Genomic DNA, 19,362 nt, shown 5'->3' on the forward strand with positions numbered 1-19,362 from the left:
TATTGAATGAGACACAATAGAAAGTTTTGTTCGTATCTTGTTGAGTTTTTGTGCAGGCAGTATCATGCTTAATCTATGCTTCAGTGTACGGTGTACGCGCGGTGTAGTGTAGCGTCTGATAATATCTGATCTACAAGCTCACAACACACCGTCTCAGCGATGCAAGTAAGCTTGTAGATCGGATATTTCTGGCGCACGACACCGTCGTACCAGGCTCATAATATTTTGGGACAGTACAGGAAGTAAACATAGAGTAATGACAGCAGTAAAAGTGGAATAAACACAAGTTATTTTTTAAATGAGTAAAACATGGACAGATTTACATGGTCGAATGGTCTCCTGGAGATGAATGAGACGATGGTTGTCCAGCAACGCGGCGTGAAATTATATGACGGGGATGATAAGGTAAGAAGGTACAGCAATGTTTGCAGACAACGTTATAAACTTTCTCGAAAACATAACGATGAACAAAACCAAACGAATAAACCAATATCTATGAGTCAGTAATATCGATATTTATTTTACTTTAGTAGCACTGCCACTGCGACACATGTACTTTTATCCAGCTAGCGTGTAAAGTACTTAACATGAGTAAATTAATGGGATTATGGCACTTATTTAGCTATCACTATATAAATTAGATTTGAGGTATATTCTAACTAACAAAAAAATACATTAAAGATGAATAATTCATTCAAAAATACATTATAAATCTTGCTCAGATGCTGATTAGGCTGCTATTCAAATAAAAGACAAATACAAATGTATTAAATGAAAGCCACCATGGTACTTTTACTCTTATTCTGACTGCATACATTATTATGATTAAAGAATAGCTACACATTTGTCAGTCTAAAAGGTAACAGTGATGTAAATAGGTTTTCAATGTAATGGGTCCCAGGCCAGGACCCAGGGGCGGTCCTTTAGATGGGTCCCATGGACATTTTATGAGTCTTCTTTCAATGACATACAGTACTGAGCACAGTATTGCATCCCAGGACCCCCAGAGGGTGACATGATTGCATCCTCTCTCAATTTAGTGAGTCTAAAGCCCTAACCACACCAAAGGGTCACCATGCAACTCCTTGGATCCAAAGAAACGGTTGCAAGGAGTTAACGCTAAAACAGTCTCAACCCTTTGATGTGGTTTGGGCCATTGAATTCCATGCGTTGAATCACTAGGGTCAATGTGGGTCAACATGCAACAAGACATATCACACCGCAGGGACAACGCTAAAACAGTCTTGACCCTTTGGTGTGGTTAGGGCGTAAGGATGCAGGATGCAGGGCAGGCTATATCACTGAACACTGTACTCTCAAATGATTTAAAAATAAATATTTCAGGCATATTTTTGTTCTATTTGTCCTATAATCCTACATGCCGGTACAGATGTAGTTGTATTGGCTTTAAGGTTAATGAACAATAGAAGCAACATCTTACAAATACTACAGGTAATCTGATGATGATGATGAAGATGTTGAGGGTAAAATGTTGAGGGATGGCTCACTCCTCTTTAGCACTGGAAAAATGGCAACACCGATTCACACAAGTTTCCGAGGTCTCCTACTGCAACTTATTGCATATTTGACATCTCATCAACACGTGAGAGACATTATATTTGTCCGTGACCAGACCAGTACCTCAAAAACACAAGTGCTGTGTATGAACTCCACCCCCACACAACCCATCCTTGTCGATGAAAAACCACTCGAGTTTGTGGACGATTTCATTTATCTAGGCAGCCTTATCAGTAAGGACAGTGGGGCATCAAAAGACATCAAAGCAAGGCTGGGAAAGGCTCAGGGTGCCTTCTCCCAACTCCGATCCATCTGGAGATCAAAGCAATATAGCCTTAAAACAAAGATGCTCCTATACAACAGCAATGTCAAGTCTGTCCTGCTGTATGGTTCTGAGAGCTGGAGAGTGGTCAAGACAGACACAAGGAGAATAGAAGTATTCCATAACAGATGCCTCAGACGTATATGTCTTTGTTTTGGCCAAACAAAATATCAAACAATGAACTGTACAAACAAACAGGGAGCCGGAGCATTACCAAGGACATTACACACAGACGCCTGAGATGGCTAGGGCATGTAATGTACTGAGAATGGAGCAGGACTGCATCACAAAGGTGGCTTTAAGATGGACACCACCAGGAAAAAGAAAACCTGGGAGGCCCAAGACCACCTGGCGCAGAACTGTGACACAGGAGCTGGAACAGATGAACCTGTCCTGGGGAGAGGCGCACCATGCTGCCAGGGATCGGATGAAATGGAGAGTGCTCATTGAAGCCTTATGTCCCATTGGGGACGAAGAGGAGTAAGTAAGTAAGTGACCAGACAGAGATACCAGTGCGTACCATGGAGAGTGGATTGACATCCAAGGGACCCTAGGGTGCCGACTTATACAGAAAAGGTAATCGAGGGTCCCGAAAGGAGCTAACCGATAGTTTTGACTCCTGCTATGTTGCTAGCAGAAAATGACCTCCCCCTTGTCTGGTTCTCTCATTCTACCAGGCCAAGCTGGACGTTGGACTCACCATGCTCACCACCCATCGACTGATATGGAGGGACCTTAAGAACCATGTAAGAGAAGAGCATGGTGTGCCATGTACTGTGCTGCTCAAATGCCCTTAACAGTAGGCAAATTGGTACTTGTGCTTATTATTTAAACATCATTGTGCTGAGTCTATTGGTGCTTCTGTTGTCTTCTCTAGGAATGCTGCATAGCAATTCCACTGTCACAAATCCTCTTCTTTGAGGAGCAAGCAGCAGGAATAGGAAAAAGGTGAATGTTGAAAATACCGTACTGTACTGTGCTTAAATTTACTGTAGTGTGTAGTGTACTGTGCTTATATTTACTGTGTGTGGATGTACCGTGCTCAACTGCTCATACTTACAGTATGTGCTTATACTTAATAGTATGCACTGTGCATTTTGGCTCTATCCAATGGAAAGAAATAAATTGATATTGAAAATGTGCATAACAAATCATTAACCATGATGCTGGTGGAAAATTGATAACTGTACTCTTATCTTTCAGTGCAAAAATAGTCATCCATCTCCACGCAGCACCTGCAAACAAGGAGCCAGGTCCTTACCAACACAGCAAGTTTTCTTACATCAAGTTGTCCTTCAAAGAACATGGGCAGATTGAGGTAAGCATTTGTGAGAATGCCCATCTTAGCGGTCGGAGTGAGTACAGAGGCCTTTGGTCTGGTGTAACCATATGGTATATTTATTCAACACAATAACCAGGAACACATAAAGCACCTGATGCTCCAGTCCACCGCCTTTTTATGCCCAGCTGAGATAATGAGCCGGGACTATACCATTCTACAGGGATGTTTGAACATACAATCAAATACATGACTAAACACACAATACATACATATATATAAATAACCTTAAGCCATACGAATATTATGCCTCTGTGAACTACACAAGGTATATCATAATCCCTTCACACTACAAGATACATAAGCAATCACAACAGCACATCATAACACCTCTTTTGACATGGTCCAGCCCAATCTTTACTGAAAAATAAAACATCAACATTCACATAGGGTTCACATTATTGCACCTGCCCATCATGATTACCACACCCCAAACATTTATTTGTCTCCCCAGATAGAACTGATTGGCTGAGTCTTCGCTAACCAGGAAACAACAATGCATTAAATAATAAAATGTGCCATTATGCTGTGCAATTAGATACACAAATACATGTGGAAAATAAGTAACAGAGGACCTTTCTGTTACACTTATTTTTTTAAAGATATTTTGGGCTTTTGTCTGCCTTTATTGATGGTACACAGTGTAGAGAGACAGGAAACTGGGAGAGAGAATCAGGGAGTGACATACAGAGGCCCAATCCCAATCCACTCCCTTGCTGACTCAATGAGCCCTCACTGACTTAGCTGCGCGTTCATGTGAAGTCTGCGAGGGCTTGAGCGATGTCCCATTTGAAATCGGTAAGTCAGTGAGGGCTCAGCCCCGCCCCTTTATATGCCCTTTGCCAAAGTCAGCATCGAAGCTGACTTTGGCTGACTTTGTCAAAGAAATTACCCACAGTTCATAGCGTTACCAGGGGAATGAGGGGGATCCTCCAAATGTCAATCATTTAAGTATGCAAATTAGTTATGTATTGCGGTTAGAATGTCAACAAACACAATAGTGCTTTCTCACTGTTCTCAAAGGGAGACAGAATGGAAGGATAGGCTATATATTTAATAACAATAATAATAATAATAATAAGGGAACATGATGAGAAATGACTAATGAGCAAAGTAAAAGAATATGGAAATGCAATTTATAATGATTATCATATATGAATATTACAACCCCTATCACACAGGAAAGTGTATTTACGAAACTAATAATAAAACGATCAGCTTAAATACTAAAATAGACATGATAGGCATAGGCATGTAGGCACTAGCTGTGAATAAGGACAGTTTTTATAAAGTGATGCAAAGTGTCATGAATGGCGGACTCATATTCAAAGTGCTGTCCCATTCCTTTCACAACAATTTGGAGCCCTTGCAGCCTCTCACCCTCAAGCACTTACAGCTGACGTCACTAAAGTCAATGAGGTTTCAGGGCTCAGGGCTTGTGGGACGCAATTGGGGTTGGGCCAGAAAAGGTGTGCCCACTGGGCTCAGGAATCAAACCCAGGACTCGCTGTCCGGCATCAGAGACTGTTGCTGAGTGTCATCAGTATCATGTCAGGCATACTTGCCATAACCACTCCACTATCGGATGTAATGTAATGGAAAGACATTTTACATACATTTCAGTGCCAACACTGAAATGTTCAACTTTGCTACATTACATTGAAGGGATGTGTTATTTTGAAGGTTTATGTATCTCACAAATGAAATCAAAATTGACAGAAGTATAACACAATGTCAGTATTGGCTGGTGTTTATGTAAATATAAAGCATCAGATATCTAGATTGGTCAGTGAATTCCCAGTATTAACAGAAACACATTCTTTACTGAAGTTCTACAGGAGGCTGACAGAGGAGATGACACGGAAGAGATGGGAGAATACACCAGCGTCACAGCCTATGCCAGCGGCAACCAAATCCCAGGTCAGAAGCTGCTGTTGAGCACAAGCCTCTTTCCCATCCCATATTAACAATATCCTCCTCTCCATTGTCTTGGAGTGCCGTCAAATAGTGTTTTTAGCTTTGGAAGGCTCCTAACAGAGTTAACTGACCTGAAAGTATCTAAGCAGCTAGTTAGTCAGATTCTCTTAGCACTGTGGTTGTCTTTTCCTAATTCCTTCATGCCTTTCTTTGGCCTCATGCTTTAACCCTTTCTTATAACCCTTTCTTTTCCCCTCTTTTGTCTATTTGAATGCACTCCTGGGGTTAGGTGTGTGAACATTCTGAAGTGATAAAGCAATGTTGGCTGTCGCCACAGGATGGCACCATTGTTCCTATACAATATGGCTCGACAGCTACAAACCACAATATTCTCAAACAATATCTGTCAACTTTTATAGGTTTGTGTGTATCCCTAAAATGAAAAGGAATGGCAGGAATAATATTAATATTCCATTTTGGCCATGTGCAATAATGCAACTGCAGACATTACTGGTATATTGCCTTTTGTTAGGCTATTCAATATTTGTTTTAATTTCTTGAATTAATATTTATTTAATTTGCAATAATCCAACTGTATGGCATCATGCTAATGGGGGTGCATGGACAAAAACGTTTGGGAACCGCTGGGTTAACCCATTTAGGCCTGACCTCAAAATAAAAAATAAAAAAATAAAATGATAAAAAATAAAAAATAAAGTTCTGACAGTTTTCTGTCATGTTTCTGTATTAGTGGTGCTCAATGTTTCAAAAATAGCAGACCTACAAGCTCGTAGCGCGCCACTCGGTGGCGTGCTACGAGCTTGTAGACCTGCTATTATTAATGTTTAAAACACAAAAAGGGGTTCCCGCCCAAAATGGGTTTTAAGGTATCATCACATTTCACTATTTATATGACTGGCTTTTGCATTCCCCGTTTATCCTAAATGAGAAATGCATCAGCAGTAATTCCATTGTAGCCTGGTGTGGAAGTTCAGATAAACCTTGGAGAATGTTTTGGAGAATAAAAGGTTATATGTTAAGAAATGTGAGGCCATGATGCCTCGCTGTACATTGCATGGCTACTTACAGAACAAAATAAATAATGTGACATGAAATACAGACTTTTAAAATGTTTTATTAGCTTACAAAGATTCTGCTTCACGCTATGTAAACAGACGCAGAACCCTGGTCTGTTAAGAACAGCGGTCTTCTATCAGGCAATAACACCTTGATTGACCAATCAAAGTAGAGTATTCAACAACACTGTAATTAAAGCAGATAATTTATTAGCATTTAATTGCCAGTTGCTCACGTGAGTCACAAAATTCCTTTAGTTGCCAGTTACTTATGTGAGTCACAAAATTCTATGTAATTTACTTTTGTCCCCTAGCTACCGGTGTGTACAACAAAGTAACAACACGTAGTAAAATATTTTACCTGGGCACTTCAAATAGAAGCGTCTTACTCGTCAGCAAGATGCTTGTGGAGACGTCAGTCAGTCACCCCCTGCAATAAACATGCTCTAGTGTCTTACTTTGAGTAAAGTGCCCAGGTAAAAAAAAAAAACTCAAGTTTGTTGTGGACTTCACTTCTAAGTTTTTGTATTTCTTTGTGTGTGTGTGTGTGTGTGTGTGTGTGTGACATATGCATCTATGTATTTCGGGTTTTGGCATGTGTTCCTGTTTGTGTTAAGAGGTTTCTTTATTGTCTCCAATGCATTTTCTTCCTGGCGCGGGGGCCGGTGGTGGTGTCCATACAGGCGGGAAGGACGCGTGCCGTGGGGATTGTTGGCATTGAGAGGAAGATAGAGGAGAAGAGGAAGGAAACAGACAAAAACATCTCTGAGGTAAAACGCAACCGATTGCGTCAAGGGATTCTTTTTTAGCTGCTCAGTGTCTGTGTTGCTGTACTCGCTGGCTTCATACTCCAGCTGAGAATCTATTTTCTCTCTCTCTCTGCTCCATGGGAGATTCCAATTGTAGACATCAAAGCTGCTTTGGCACTCAAACGTCTTCTGGGTGTGCCAGGTAGTGTGCCAGACATTACATGAATTTAACTTCAATTTTACAGTAGGGTAGACTGTATGATTATAATTGATCTAAATATAGAAGACGTTTGATGCCTTATGCCCCAGTGGGTGAAGAGCATAAGTAAGTATTGTTTTTTCATGTCAGTACATTGTGCACAATCATTTCCAAACACAGAAATTGTAATACTAATATTTAAACTACTTTCGGCCTGGCATCCCTATGTCTCACCGTTATCTCTCCCTACCCCTGTAGACTGTATACGTGTAGTACCCTAACGTGCTGCTGTGCAGCTGCTCTGTGTGTAGTGTACACACACAATAGATGTAGTTAATACTAGGTAGTTAAACTGCCATTGTGCGTGACTTGTGAACTCCCAATCTGTACTCCTGTACAACCTTAACAATACAAGGCCAGTTTACTTCCACTCGTTGCAGTCTGGACATGAATCTCATGGGAATAATCACATGGAAACTTGGTACAAGGAAAACATCTTTCAGAATAGTTAGATAAATGCAAGCAGGCGATCTCCATAATTTCTCCATTTTAGACCCATTTATCTAAAGTTTTAGAGAAAGTCGTTTCTAACCAATTGATTTCCCATATGAATTTTAACATTGCTTTTGGTGTCGGCACCCTCCCTCCGTAGCACTGAGACTACTCTTTTAAAGGTCACTAATGAATAATGATCTACTCCTTGCCGCTCATTCTGGGGACTGCTCAGTTTTAATTATTCTGGACCGTAGCTCCGCTTTTGATACCGTAGGCGTAGATCACTCCATTTTAATAGAGAGACCGGAGCACCCCCCCTTCACTTGTGGAGTCCCACAGGGCTCAATCTTAGGTCCACTACTGTTCAGTATTTACATGCTTCCTATAGAGCGCCGAAGTCCTGACGTCACTCACTCATCCCCTCGATTCCCATGGTTCACGGAAGTAATTTCTCTATGGAGAATAGTCTTAAAATCGTTTCATATAAGCATTGTGGTCCAAAAATAAACAAACTGTCTCTGCGTTATTGTCAGGGAGGTGTCTCTGTATCGTTTGATACAGTCAGTCACTGATAGTCTGTTTCTAGCGAAAATGTAACTAATTCAGTAGCAGTAACAATAGCGTTTTCTCTCAGTCAGTTGATTCTTCATATCCATATGAGTGAAACGGCCGGGGTGATTTTCCAAACACAGTTCTTATATGAGGCAATCTAAAATCCCCCTATAGGGATTACAATGCAAATAAAAAGTACATGAACCCGTGGATTTGCTCCCTCTACCAATATTGACGTCAGACTTCAGGTGCTCTATTGGCAACGGCATTCGCACTCACGAGTCACAACATAAACGTTCACTGCGGACAATACTCAGGTATGCTTTACACTAAAACCAGGCTCAGGCAACATGTCACACCTTCTGGCCTGTCTCTCCGACATCAAACACTGGATGACACAGAATTATCTTCAACTAAACCAATCAAAAACAGAAATCATTACCTTTCCACCAATCTGAGAATCCCATCGTCAAATATTCGGGAAAACAGCGCCTCCCCTGTTGTTCCTCGAAATTTGACGCGAGGCAACAGTCTGTCTTGAGAGACTACCTTTCCACAAATGTCACACCCGCAGCCCGTAATCTGTGTGTGATTTTTGATTCAGACTGATCTTTCAATAAACAGGTAACAAGCCTTTCCTATTAGCCCAAAAAAGCCTTGGTTACTGCAATCACATTATATCTACATTTAATACAGAACTCTGCTGCCCGACTCGGACTGCTTACCAACACAAAGAAACAAGATCATATCACATCTATACTTGCCGCTCTTCACTGGCTGCCTGTGAGTGCCAGATGCGATTTAAAAACAATACTTATTACATATGAAGCCCTAAATGGGCTGGCCTCTCTCTACATCCTTGAAATACTGCCCCCTCCTAAATCTGAGCGCATCCTCAGATCATCGGATTAAACGCCCTCCTGGGGGTCCCTAGGACGAACCTTACCATCCTCAGATCATCGGATAAGGCCCTGCTGGGGGTCCCTAGGACAAACCTTACCCGGGGGGATCGGGCCTTTGCCACCCGGGCTCCTAGATTATGGAACGCACTGCCGGTGCATTTAAGGTTGGCACCATCCGTGCCTCTGTTTAAGTCACTTTTGAAGACCTATACCTTTGTGTTTTATAGGCGATTTTATATACGCAAATGCTGCTTTTTGTTTGTGTCTTTTTCATATTGCTTTTGATCTTGACTAGCTATATGTTGTTTTTTAACTTTGCTCTGTGCAGCACTTTGGAACCTGGTTTTGAAAGGTGCTATATAAATAAAGTTCATTATCATTAAAATAATAATTAATTGTTATTAATAATCATCATAGTAATACTTTCCCCCCGAGTCCCCACTCTTTTGGGGTAATTGTCACTATACATTTGCACATACAGTGAGATGTGTTATCTGCATTGATTTAACCGATCCTTCTAAGTACCAGAAGCAGTGGGCGATGTGGGTGAATTCAGTCTTCAGTGCCCAGGGAGCTTGGAGGAGTTGGACACAGTTGGTCATTAGTCTCACATTACCCACTACGTTTTAGCACTGTGCCAGCATATAGATATACAGTAACTGGAACCTTTGGAGAAAACTTTAGGTCGGGGATCGGAGGGATATTTCTAGTATATTGTAATGCAATACCGGAGCAACTGTGACCATTGTTGAAGCATCAACATTTGTGTCATGTGTCATACTACAGTACACTACATGTAGAGCTACAGTTAAGTTGATAATGTATGTTTGGAATGTCCACATAGTTGGCTTGATTAAAAAGGGAGCAGAGCATTGAGGAGCTTAAAATGTCAGATTTTAATGTCAGTGAGAGAGTGGGGGGGGGGGGGGGGGTCGTGTGAGTCTGGGGGGTGTGCTCTGGAATTACATATAAATTAAATCTCTGGTCGTGTGGTTTTTCTGGTTTTTGAATTGTTTACATATTTTGTCCCAATTTTTGGTTTCTACTTCCTTCTCAGGCCTTCGAGGACCTCAGTAAGCTAATGGTGAAGGTAAGAAAAACTGCTTTGTCATTTTCTTTGCTTCTTATAGCTGTTGATTCCTAAAGGAATTAATGGTCTTGAATGATCCACTTTACTCGTTATGTGTTGATGACTTCCAGCTGTTGTTTAAGCCTAATTTATACCCCGCATTACGACGGTGTTGCTTGCTGACAGAACTGATTTCCAGAATAAAGTGTCTCATTCTCAGCAAATGACACCATGGTGTGATGGAGTACAGTATATTAACCTTAACTTGGGGGTCATCGGAACCAATGTCGGCTACTGTTATGTGTCATCCGCTTTGGGCTGCGTTTTACCAAAACGGTCCTTTTCTCCAACAGGCCAAAGAGATGGTGGAGCTGTCCAAGTCCATAGCCAATAAGATCAAAGACAAGCAGGGTGGCATCAGTGAGGATGAGGTATGAGTCATATACCATTATGACATTCATAATCCTTCATGAGACGTATAGATGTGACGTCGGCATCAAGACCAAGAATACAAAATGAAAATATTGGTGTGCAGACATGCAATACATGCTCAAATAATATGCAAGTAATACATTCAAATGAACACTGCTGTATGTGGTGGAATTTTGCATCACATTAACAACATGACTGTCCAGATTCCATACCAAAAGTAGGTCAAGGTGACCTACCTACCGTACATTTGGTACATGACACTAGATCTAACCATCCCGTACCAAGTTTGGTCATTCTACTGTAGGCCTTGTGGTATAGGAGAAATGCAACAGATGAGATTTTAGACATACGGAAAGACAGACGGAGCGCAAACCTATATCCTCCCCCCTCCACGGCTGTCCAGAGGGGGCACTAATAACAGCACTTAATGACACATGCTTCCTTGTTATTCCACAACCTATAGACCATTGTACAGTATATTGACTGTAAGTCATGTCAAAGCGGAGGGGATGTTACAGAAAAGTGATGCCAACAATAACATGGGAGGCCATCACTGCTGGATTCCATGTCATCAGTATAATGTCTCAGGGCCTGTATGCATTTTCACATTGCTGGCCAAGAGAGTTAAGCAAACTTTTTTTTTAAGCTTCAGTGGCTGACCATGTGATGAGCTTTTGCTCTAAAATGTCCTCTTCTAATAAGCTTTCTAGGATTGAGGAGGTTTTGCGTTACCCACTTTCTTCAATATGGGACTAAAATAAATTCCTCAGGCCTTGAAACTAAGAGACTTGCATACTTGTATGCAAATTCCAGGCAGAGGTCCATAGAAGAGCCATTGTGCAGAAAATGGGGGTGTCTTATGTTATGTGTGTGTGTGCATAAACTCCATTCTTTTCAAACATGCCACTATATGGTCAATTTGACTGAGACATCCGTTCAGATCTTTATTGAAATTTGGGTTGCAGCAAGGACATGGACAAAATGGAGTGCAGATCTCCTGCACTAGTAATAACAGCAATGTATGAGGATACATTTCTACCTACAGCCATGAAATAGTAGTGCGGTGTATGATTACCAGTAGTCAGGACTATGGCTGAACGCATGACCTCCTGGCGGTGATAATAAAAATGACATCATAACTACCCTAAACAAACATTAATGTCCGACCGGTTATTTTTAATTAGGCTCTAAACAAGTCCATAGACTTGGCTGCCACATGGCGTAATTTCGGAAACCATGGGCTAAAACACAGGACATTAACATACCTGGCTGACTGTACATAAAAGCATTAAGACCTGATAAAGCAATAGGAGTAGATCAAATGACAAATATATATGGAGCCAGACAGAGATGTCTAGTTGCTGTAGTTACTGTATGTCTAGTAGATGCATGTGAAAAATATGAAAGGTCGGATGCAACATCAGATTGTGTGCAAATTGAGCGTATCTATAGCACATGGTATGAAGGAAGCAATTTATTATTATGTATTCCAGCTGTTCTCAAATGTCCTATAAAGTGTTTATTTCTGGTAGTTTGTGCATAAACAAGACTGTTGTCCTTTACAGACCATCCGGTTTAAGTCCTATCTGCTGAGCATGGGTATTGCCAACCCTGTGACCAGAGAAACACATGGATCTGGAACACACTACCATATGCAGCTGGCCACACAACTGGCAGATATGCTCCAGGCCCCTCTGGAGGTTTGTGTGCTGTGCATATAAGTACATTATCTGTATATACCTTTTCTCTTGTGTGTATAATAAAATAGCAGATATAATATACTGTACGTCTTTATATCACTTATTTATGTCTCACTCTCTCACTCACTCTTTTAGGAGCGTGGTGGCATGATGGCTCTGACTGAGGTGTACTGTCTTGTCAACCGAGCCAGAGGACTGGAAGTAAGACGCTGAACATGAACGTTCCTCCCCGGGAACTTTAGATCAATTATCAGTTCAACGACATGCCTAAAACTGCAGCAAAACCCCCATTTACACAACGACTCAAGCATGTCTCTAATAGTGCAAAGAATCTATTCCAGATTTCATGTCCAGGACCCCGAATTGATAGAGTAAATGTCAGTACAGAAGTGTTTAATTGTCTATTATGCATGGGGAGATAAATGTGGAACATCCGATTAGAAAAGTCATTTTCAACATTATCTTCCTGCGTTAATTAATTAATTTGAATTAAATCAGACAGTTCAATACGTTTTCCTGCGACTGCCTCAACTTCCTTTGAGGACCCCTTGTGGTGCATGGGACCCCACTACTGTGCCAATACATTCTAACTGTTGGCTCTTTCCCCACCACTTCACCCAGCTCCTGTCTCCGGAAGATTTGGTTAATGCATGCAAGCTGTTTGAGTCGATGAAGTTCCCATTGAGGTGGGTTTGAACTTTGTTTATGTGTTTTGCATGTGTTATTTACTTACTAAGTCAAAATAACGGTAGTGGGTCGCATCACCACATGATGAAGGCTGGATAGCACACACCAAGTCTTGGTGTGTGCGACCCACTACCGTTATTTTGATATGTTTTGAACGGGTAGCGCACCTACAGTCAGAGCACGGTGGTCACATGAGTGATTTACTTACTATTCATGTACTGTACTTTTGTTAGTTGGATTGACAATTAAGCTGAACTGGATTGAAATTAATTGAAGTGGTTCATTGTGTTGTGTACACGCCTGCTTGTATGTTTTTATAGGTCAATGTGCATGTGTATTGGAGGAGCATTGAAGGGCAGTCTGCTGCTGGCGCCTGCTTCTCAGGCATCGGCCAGGCACTTCCTTCCTATTTCCTGTTGTTGGAAGTAGTCACACTGAGGCTGTGTCATTTCCTGTAACTTCCCAGAGATTCCGTAGAAATGCTTTCCTCTCCATGCACTGGCCTAATAACAAGTTAGCACACCGCAGTGTAATAATGGAACCATGTGGCTCCTTTCTTACACTGCCAAATTTTGCAGTGTGTCCTCTATTAGTTCTATCTGTTATGTCCAAGTTCAAATCACAATTTGTTGTTGTACGACAGAAAACGTAGTAATATCCATATCTCACTGTTCTATGCTTGTTTTTCTCCATACATTAATAGCCTATTGGTTATCCTTTAATCATTAAGCCCCTACTTTATACTTCACCGTACAGTCTAAAACAAAAATATACAACATATTATATACTGCATCTGCTATTTCTGCTACATTATTTTGGGGATTTCTTTGCACCTATAATGACATTGCATTCCCAAAATAGTAATGCCAGGTTGAAAGTAGTTGCGTGTCGATGGATTTTATGAAAAGCATTTACGAGAGCTTTTGGATAAAGCATAAGGCACTGGATCAATTTGGTTCTTTTTTTTAACTTGTTTGACAAGTATCTAACTGTTTTGGATATCCAAGGGACGAATTGCTTTATTTGCAAAGTCAAATAGCCCTATAGCTGCTATAGCATAATTTCTCGATGACATTGGCACAGGGCAGGAACATGACAACACATTGTGCCGTTGTGTTGCATACAGGAACAACACTACTGTATACAAACTATATACACACACACACACACACACACACACACACACACACACAGTATCACTCAACAATTACACATCTGTTGCTTGGTCATAATGAACAATCAGCCAGCGTGCCACTGCCTGCACCCAAGACCTGTATATTGTATACCATCACACATATGCACGTTACAATATGAATCCTTCCTCTTGTTTTCATGTCCATCGTCCCCTCCCTCACCCCATCTCTGTTCTTTATACTCTCTCTTGCTGTAGGTTGCGTGTGTTTGACAGTGGTGTGATGGTGGTACAGCTGCAGTCTCACAGTGAAGAAGAAATGATAGCTTCAGCACTGGACAACGTATGTTCTGACACTACCGTATAACATTACGCTGACATGGCCCAGCCGAGCCCCAACTCTGACCTCCCTCTTTGCTGAAGCTCGGGACTCTGTAACATAGCGTTGTAATCCAGGACAGGGGCTGCTGGACGAATAGATGGATTATTGACCTATTTTCCATTGCAACTTAAAGGTATTGATGTTCCTGCAGATATCTGTAGCAAAAACGGGGTGGTAAAATGATATTCCACTTTCAAACAACCGTTTACATTTTTCCACTTCATCGCTACCTGGACAATGCTGCTGATTGGGAGAGCACTTATTTATATTTTAAATGTTGTTTCACAGCAGAATATCATTTTACCACACCGCTTATATAGACATCCATAGGAACATGTCAACACCTTTTCTAATTTGTGACAGAGTTCCAAGTTACTGCAGTGAGTGAGGTCACAGATGGGGCTAGCCTAGTCAGAACCCAAATGTAGAAAAAGGGTACTGCCCATACAACCCATTTGAGTTCGAGTGGAAGATTAAAAATAGGAAATTATGTGGATCTTTGGAATAGAAATGCACAAGGCTCTAATGCTCCGGAGACACAGACTCTCTCATAGATGGCCTCTTGCAGATCCACTCTGTAAAAAAAGACTATAAATAAGGATGGATAATCCACACACTGAAAATTAAGATCCCGATAATTTAACCACAATCCTTGGGTCACATACTTTCTTTAGGTCTGATGAAGCCCAGATGTAGCTCACAATAACAAACTGACATATTTTCGTTGTTCTGTGTTTGGTTATGTCGAGCGAGGTGATGAAGTTACAAACAATGCTTTATCCCGATCTCGGAAAGGCTAAACTTAATTCATCCCACGACCCTTTCTGACAAGTGTCTACAATGATGTTTTATCAATTGGGGGGGAAAATGTGTGATGTCTCCCCTTTTCTTTTCTCTCTCTTTTGCAGGTGACAGAAAAAGGTTCATTAACGGCACAGGAGTTTGCAAAGCTTCTGGGTCTCTCTGTTCTTCTTTCTAAAGAGCGGTGAGCACTGAAAGACTGAGACTGCAGTGATAGTGTGTTAATTATTCTGTTGTTGCCAGTATTAGAACAGGTGTACTGTACTGTACATAACATTACTGTCTACACTACAGAATATAAGTGCAATAATTAATATTTGTATTATATTGTATATTAAATTGTATATACTGTATGTTGACTCTCAACTACTTTCATCCTGGCGTTCCCAATTATATATATATATATATATATATATTTTTTTTTTAAATAGATAATAGAGAGGTAGATATACCTGAAAACGATTCTGATAAAGAAAATAAACCATTTTCTAATATTCTCTGTATATGTCTCCTTTCTCGCTTTCTTTTCTGCTTTCTACTCTATCTTGAATCCCTCACTCTCCTCCTCTTCCAGGTTATTGCTGGCTGAGAAGATGGGTCATATTTGTAGAGATGATTCAGTTGAGGGTCTGAGATTCTACCCCAACCGCTTTTGAACAGCACACATCACAGCTGCATGGGACGCCAAGTTTGCATTTACCATGCAGTCCCGATCCATCAAATAACCCCGGTCAGGGGCCCCCCAGGAGGCTATCCTTGGCCACATCCTTTTTTCCTCTACACTAAATCTCTGCTGAAAATAGCAATCTACACGCTGCTTACAACACAATCCTATTATGGCATGCCCAGAATAGGGACAGTAGGGTTGAAGTTATTAAAGTTTTCAGAGACTCGGTCTGAACATCTGGTGACCCACCTTGTGGATCACAGTGACTGGACAAACTTTTCTATTGATGCTTTTTGCTCAATGTAATCAGATCTAGCATATTGTAGTATATTGAAGTCATTACCTCTGTCAATTCACGTGGTGCAGCAGAATGTCAACATTAATTGTTCGATGATACTTATCCATGTGTAGTAACTGAATAGTCTGTGTCTTTCTGGGGTCCGCTGTCTGCTTTCGTTGGTTACCCTATTACACCATATCTTAGTTTACTGAACCATGTTTTCTGTGTTTTAAGTGTGTTGAACTGTAAGCTATGCAGGAAATTTTCTACAGTCAGACACAATTTCTGGTGCGTTCGTCTAAGAATATTCATCCAAAATTAACAGGATTTGGGTAGGACTCAATATAACAGTCCTTAGAACAGTTATTTTGTGTGTTACAGTAATTGATGAATGGATTTTTGGTAATTGGTTAATGGCATATATATATATATATATATATATATATATATATATATATATATATATACACCTTTTTTTGTACTTCACCGAGATGACATCCTTGCATCTAAAACATGTTCTGCTGCATGTTCTAAAACTGTTCTGCTGTACTGTAGGATAATCAGCCTCAGTTAAGTGTCATGTATCATGAAAGTTAAAGGAGGTTATGGAAATCATTTAATGTATTCGTCTCTTTTATTGGTATTCTGAATTTGTGCCAACTGCAGTGTATTTGCCTAATTTTATTAACTTCCTCTGGTCTCTGGTTCGGGCATCTGGTAACTTAGGATGCCTCTCGGGCACCTCCCTAGGGAGGTCCTCAACGCATGTCCCACTGGGAGGAGACCCCGGGGCAGACCAAGGCACAGTTGGAGGAAATACATCGACTCACTGGCCTTGGAACGTCTCGGGATCCCCCATGTTGCTCTGGAGAGGGAAGTCTGGAGCACTCTGGTGGAGCTGTTGCCCTCGCGACCCGACTACGGATAAGCGGTTGAAGATGGATGGATGGATGGTCTCTTGCTCTTGTAATTAACCCCTTAGGCCCTATGCCTATATATGACCAATGTTGTACGACAAATAGCAAAATACAAGCTGAAGCTTGTAGACCAGCAAGTTATTATTTTATTTATTTGGCAAGATTTTGAAAATGTTTGCCTATAATGAGTAATGGCATGCCCGAAATAGAATTATGGAAATGTCTCCCTAAAAACTACCTTTCAATGTGATGGTTTTACCCATGTTTGTAATGCTAGGCATACAAGACCATGGTACCACATGGCACAATAATGTGCCAAATCTGCTCTGCAACACTAAACACATCATCACTTCAGTCGGCAACACATTGCAACGGTGGAGAATCTCGCTAAAAGTAATTCTACAATGTTTCTTACTTTTTAGTACGCCTATAAATTGCATTGCTACTGTAAAACTGCTGCTGTTGGTGATCTCCACCAAGAGATCATGTGTTTGACCCGTATGTCAGCAGCTAATCTTGCATACCAGGCCATTGGCGTCATATGTCTTGTGCATGCTAACAGCAGGGACGAACCCTCCAATATCTTTCCAATTGGTCATTAACAACTGGGTCATTTTCTTTTTAATATTTCATTATCTGAGAGCAATCGTCCCACCAGACTATAGGATAAGATTCCCACCAGGCTATGGATAAGAACTAGCCAATCATCTTACTTTCTTGCATTAGGGAGGCATATCACAACTTTTGATTGCCTGGTGATACAAACATCTATATTAACAAGTGAGAAGTTGTCACGTGGCGCAAGCGCACTAGCCAATGAAAAGATGTGCGCATGAAAAACAGTTCGTACACAAACCGTATATCTAGGTGTGCCCCTAGATTTTTAGGCTATGAAAAGTGTGCCCTGGGACAAAAAAGGTTGAGTTAAGCGGTGGCCAAAAGGTAGATGATTGGTAAGATGATTGGTCTTCCCATAGTGCGCGGCAAAGTAACTGGGATGAGCGGCCGCGAAATTCTAGTAACTGACAATAACTAACTGACAATCACAATGTCTTAATATTAATATTAAGACTGCTGATCACAAGAGAAATTTGAATGATAGAAATGTGTTCACAATTATGTGCAGGATCTCACTGCCACATAGTGTATTAGGCTATAACTTTGTAACTTCAGGTTTGTACTAGTGATGACAGCATGCAACACTACTTAGTTCTAATGTGTTTACCGTCCAAAGATTTGTCTCCACATAGCCCATCTCCTCTGGTTTCACCATGATAATGTAATCAAAACCTTTATTATAACCCCCCCCAACCATGTGCCGTTTCGTTCTCACGCACATCCCCAAAACGTCATCACATGCTTCAGACAGAGAGTATGATGAAGAGAGGTAGACAGACAATGGATGTGTATGAGAGAGAAGGAGGAGGACAGTAGAGAGGATGGTAATCACATGCTGTCTTTCGTGGCTGTAGGTAGGAATTTAACCGCATACATCACTGTTATTATTTGGCGAGCCTCCTGACAAAGACACACCTTTCCTGTTCAATTGAGGTGTATGACAAGCCACCTTTGTGTAGGGATCTAACGTATGACAAACGCATGACACAAGAGTGTCAGTGAAAGTAAATATTGCCAAGAGTGTCTTACTATAGCTTTGATGATGATGTGAGTGCGCCGACTAGCCGACACCAACTGCAGTCTCCTGGGTCACTGCCCTCCACTCCCTCCTATCCAGCATCAGGGTCTTGATCTCAGCGGTTTTGCTAGTTCCACTGTCAAGCCACAGTGTGACATGCGGTGGTGCGCCTCTTACCCTTCCTAGCTGTGCCCTGGGTTGGCTCCCATAGTGTCAGTTTGCTGCCTGACACAGTGCCCTGCCAGGCCTATTTTCCTTCTCTCCCTGACCTTGTCCATGACCTGCAGCAGCCCTCCGTAGAGGTCCACATTATGTGATATGGTCCACCCATGTGACATCAAAAGCCATTCGTAACATTCTTGTGTATACGTTGTACTGTAGTATTGTGTTCACATGCAGAGTAAAATGACAACAAGTCACAAAGAATGCTTGCCTTAGGCGATACTGTATGGGTCTTTGAGAACATATACATTACTCTGGGGGGCACAATAGGCACAATAAATACATCCCGTAATGAACACAACATTGTTATGGAAGGTGTACATAAGCACGAGAATGGATGAAAGGATGGGACGGATCCGGATAGTGGG

The 19,362-nt window shown here is 41.2% G+C and overlaps 1 protein-coding gene and 1 long non-coding RNA gene across 2 annotated transcripts; one reads left to right on the forward strand and one right to left on the reverse strand.

Annotated features, from left to right (window-relative positions):
• The first annotated feature begins 199 nt into the window (after positions 1-199).
• On the forward strand, positions 200-16,703 carry vps36 (vacuolar protein sorting 36 homolog). The gene is made up of 14 exons (XM_083772668.1): positions 200-405; positions 2,518-2,586; positions 2,718-2,788; positions 3,044-3,158; positions 5,010-5,099; positions 6,856-6,942; positions 10,127-10,159; positions 10,492-10,569; positions 12,136-12,270; positions 12,406-12,471; positions 12,892-12,956; positions 14,348-14,432; positions 15,380-15,456; positions 15,847-16,703. Exons 1-14 carry the CDS (start codon positions 310-312, stop codon positions 15,926-15,928), a joined length of 1,149 nt encoding a protein of 382 aa, XP_083628794.1. The 5' UTR covers positions 200-309; the 3' UTR covers positions 15,929-16,703.
• On the reverse strand, positions 8,463-9,247 carry LOC310861127. The gene is made up of 3 exons (XR_014569467.1): positions 9,163-9,247; positions 8,942-9,108; positions 8,463-8,534 (listed from the first exon to the last, which is right to left on the reverse strand). It is a non-coding gene; the product is annotated as an uncharacterized lncRNA (long non-coding RNA).
• Positions 16,704-19,362: the final 2,659 nt, after the last annotated feature.

This window comes from Protomyctophum parallelum (genome assembly GCF_964188405.1).
Source record: "Protomyctophum parallelum genome assembly, chromosome: 1".
Classification (NCBI taxonomy): Eukaryota; Metazoa; Chordata; class Actinopteri; order Myctophiformes; family Myctophidae; genus Protomyctophum; species Protomyctophum parallelum.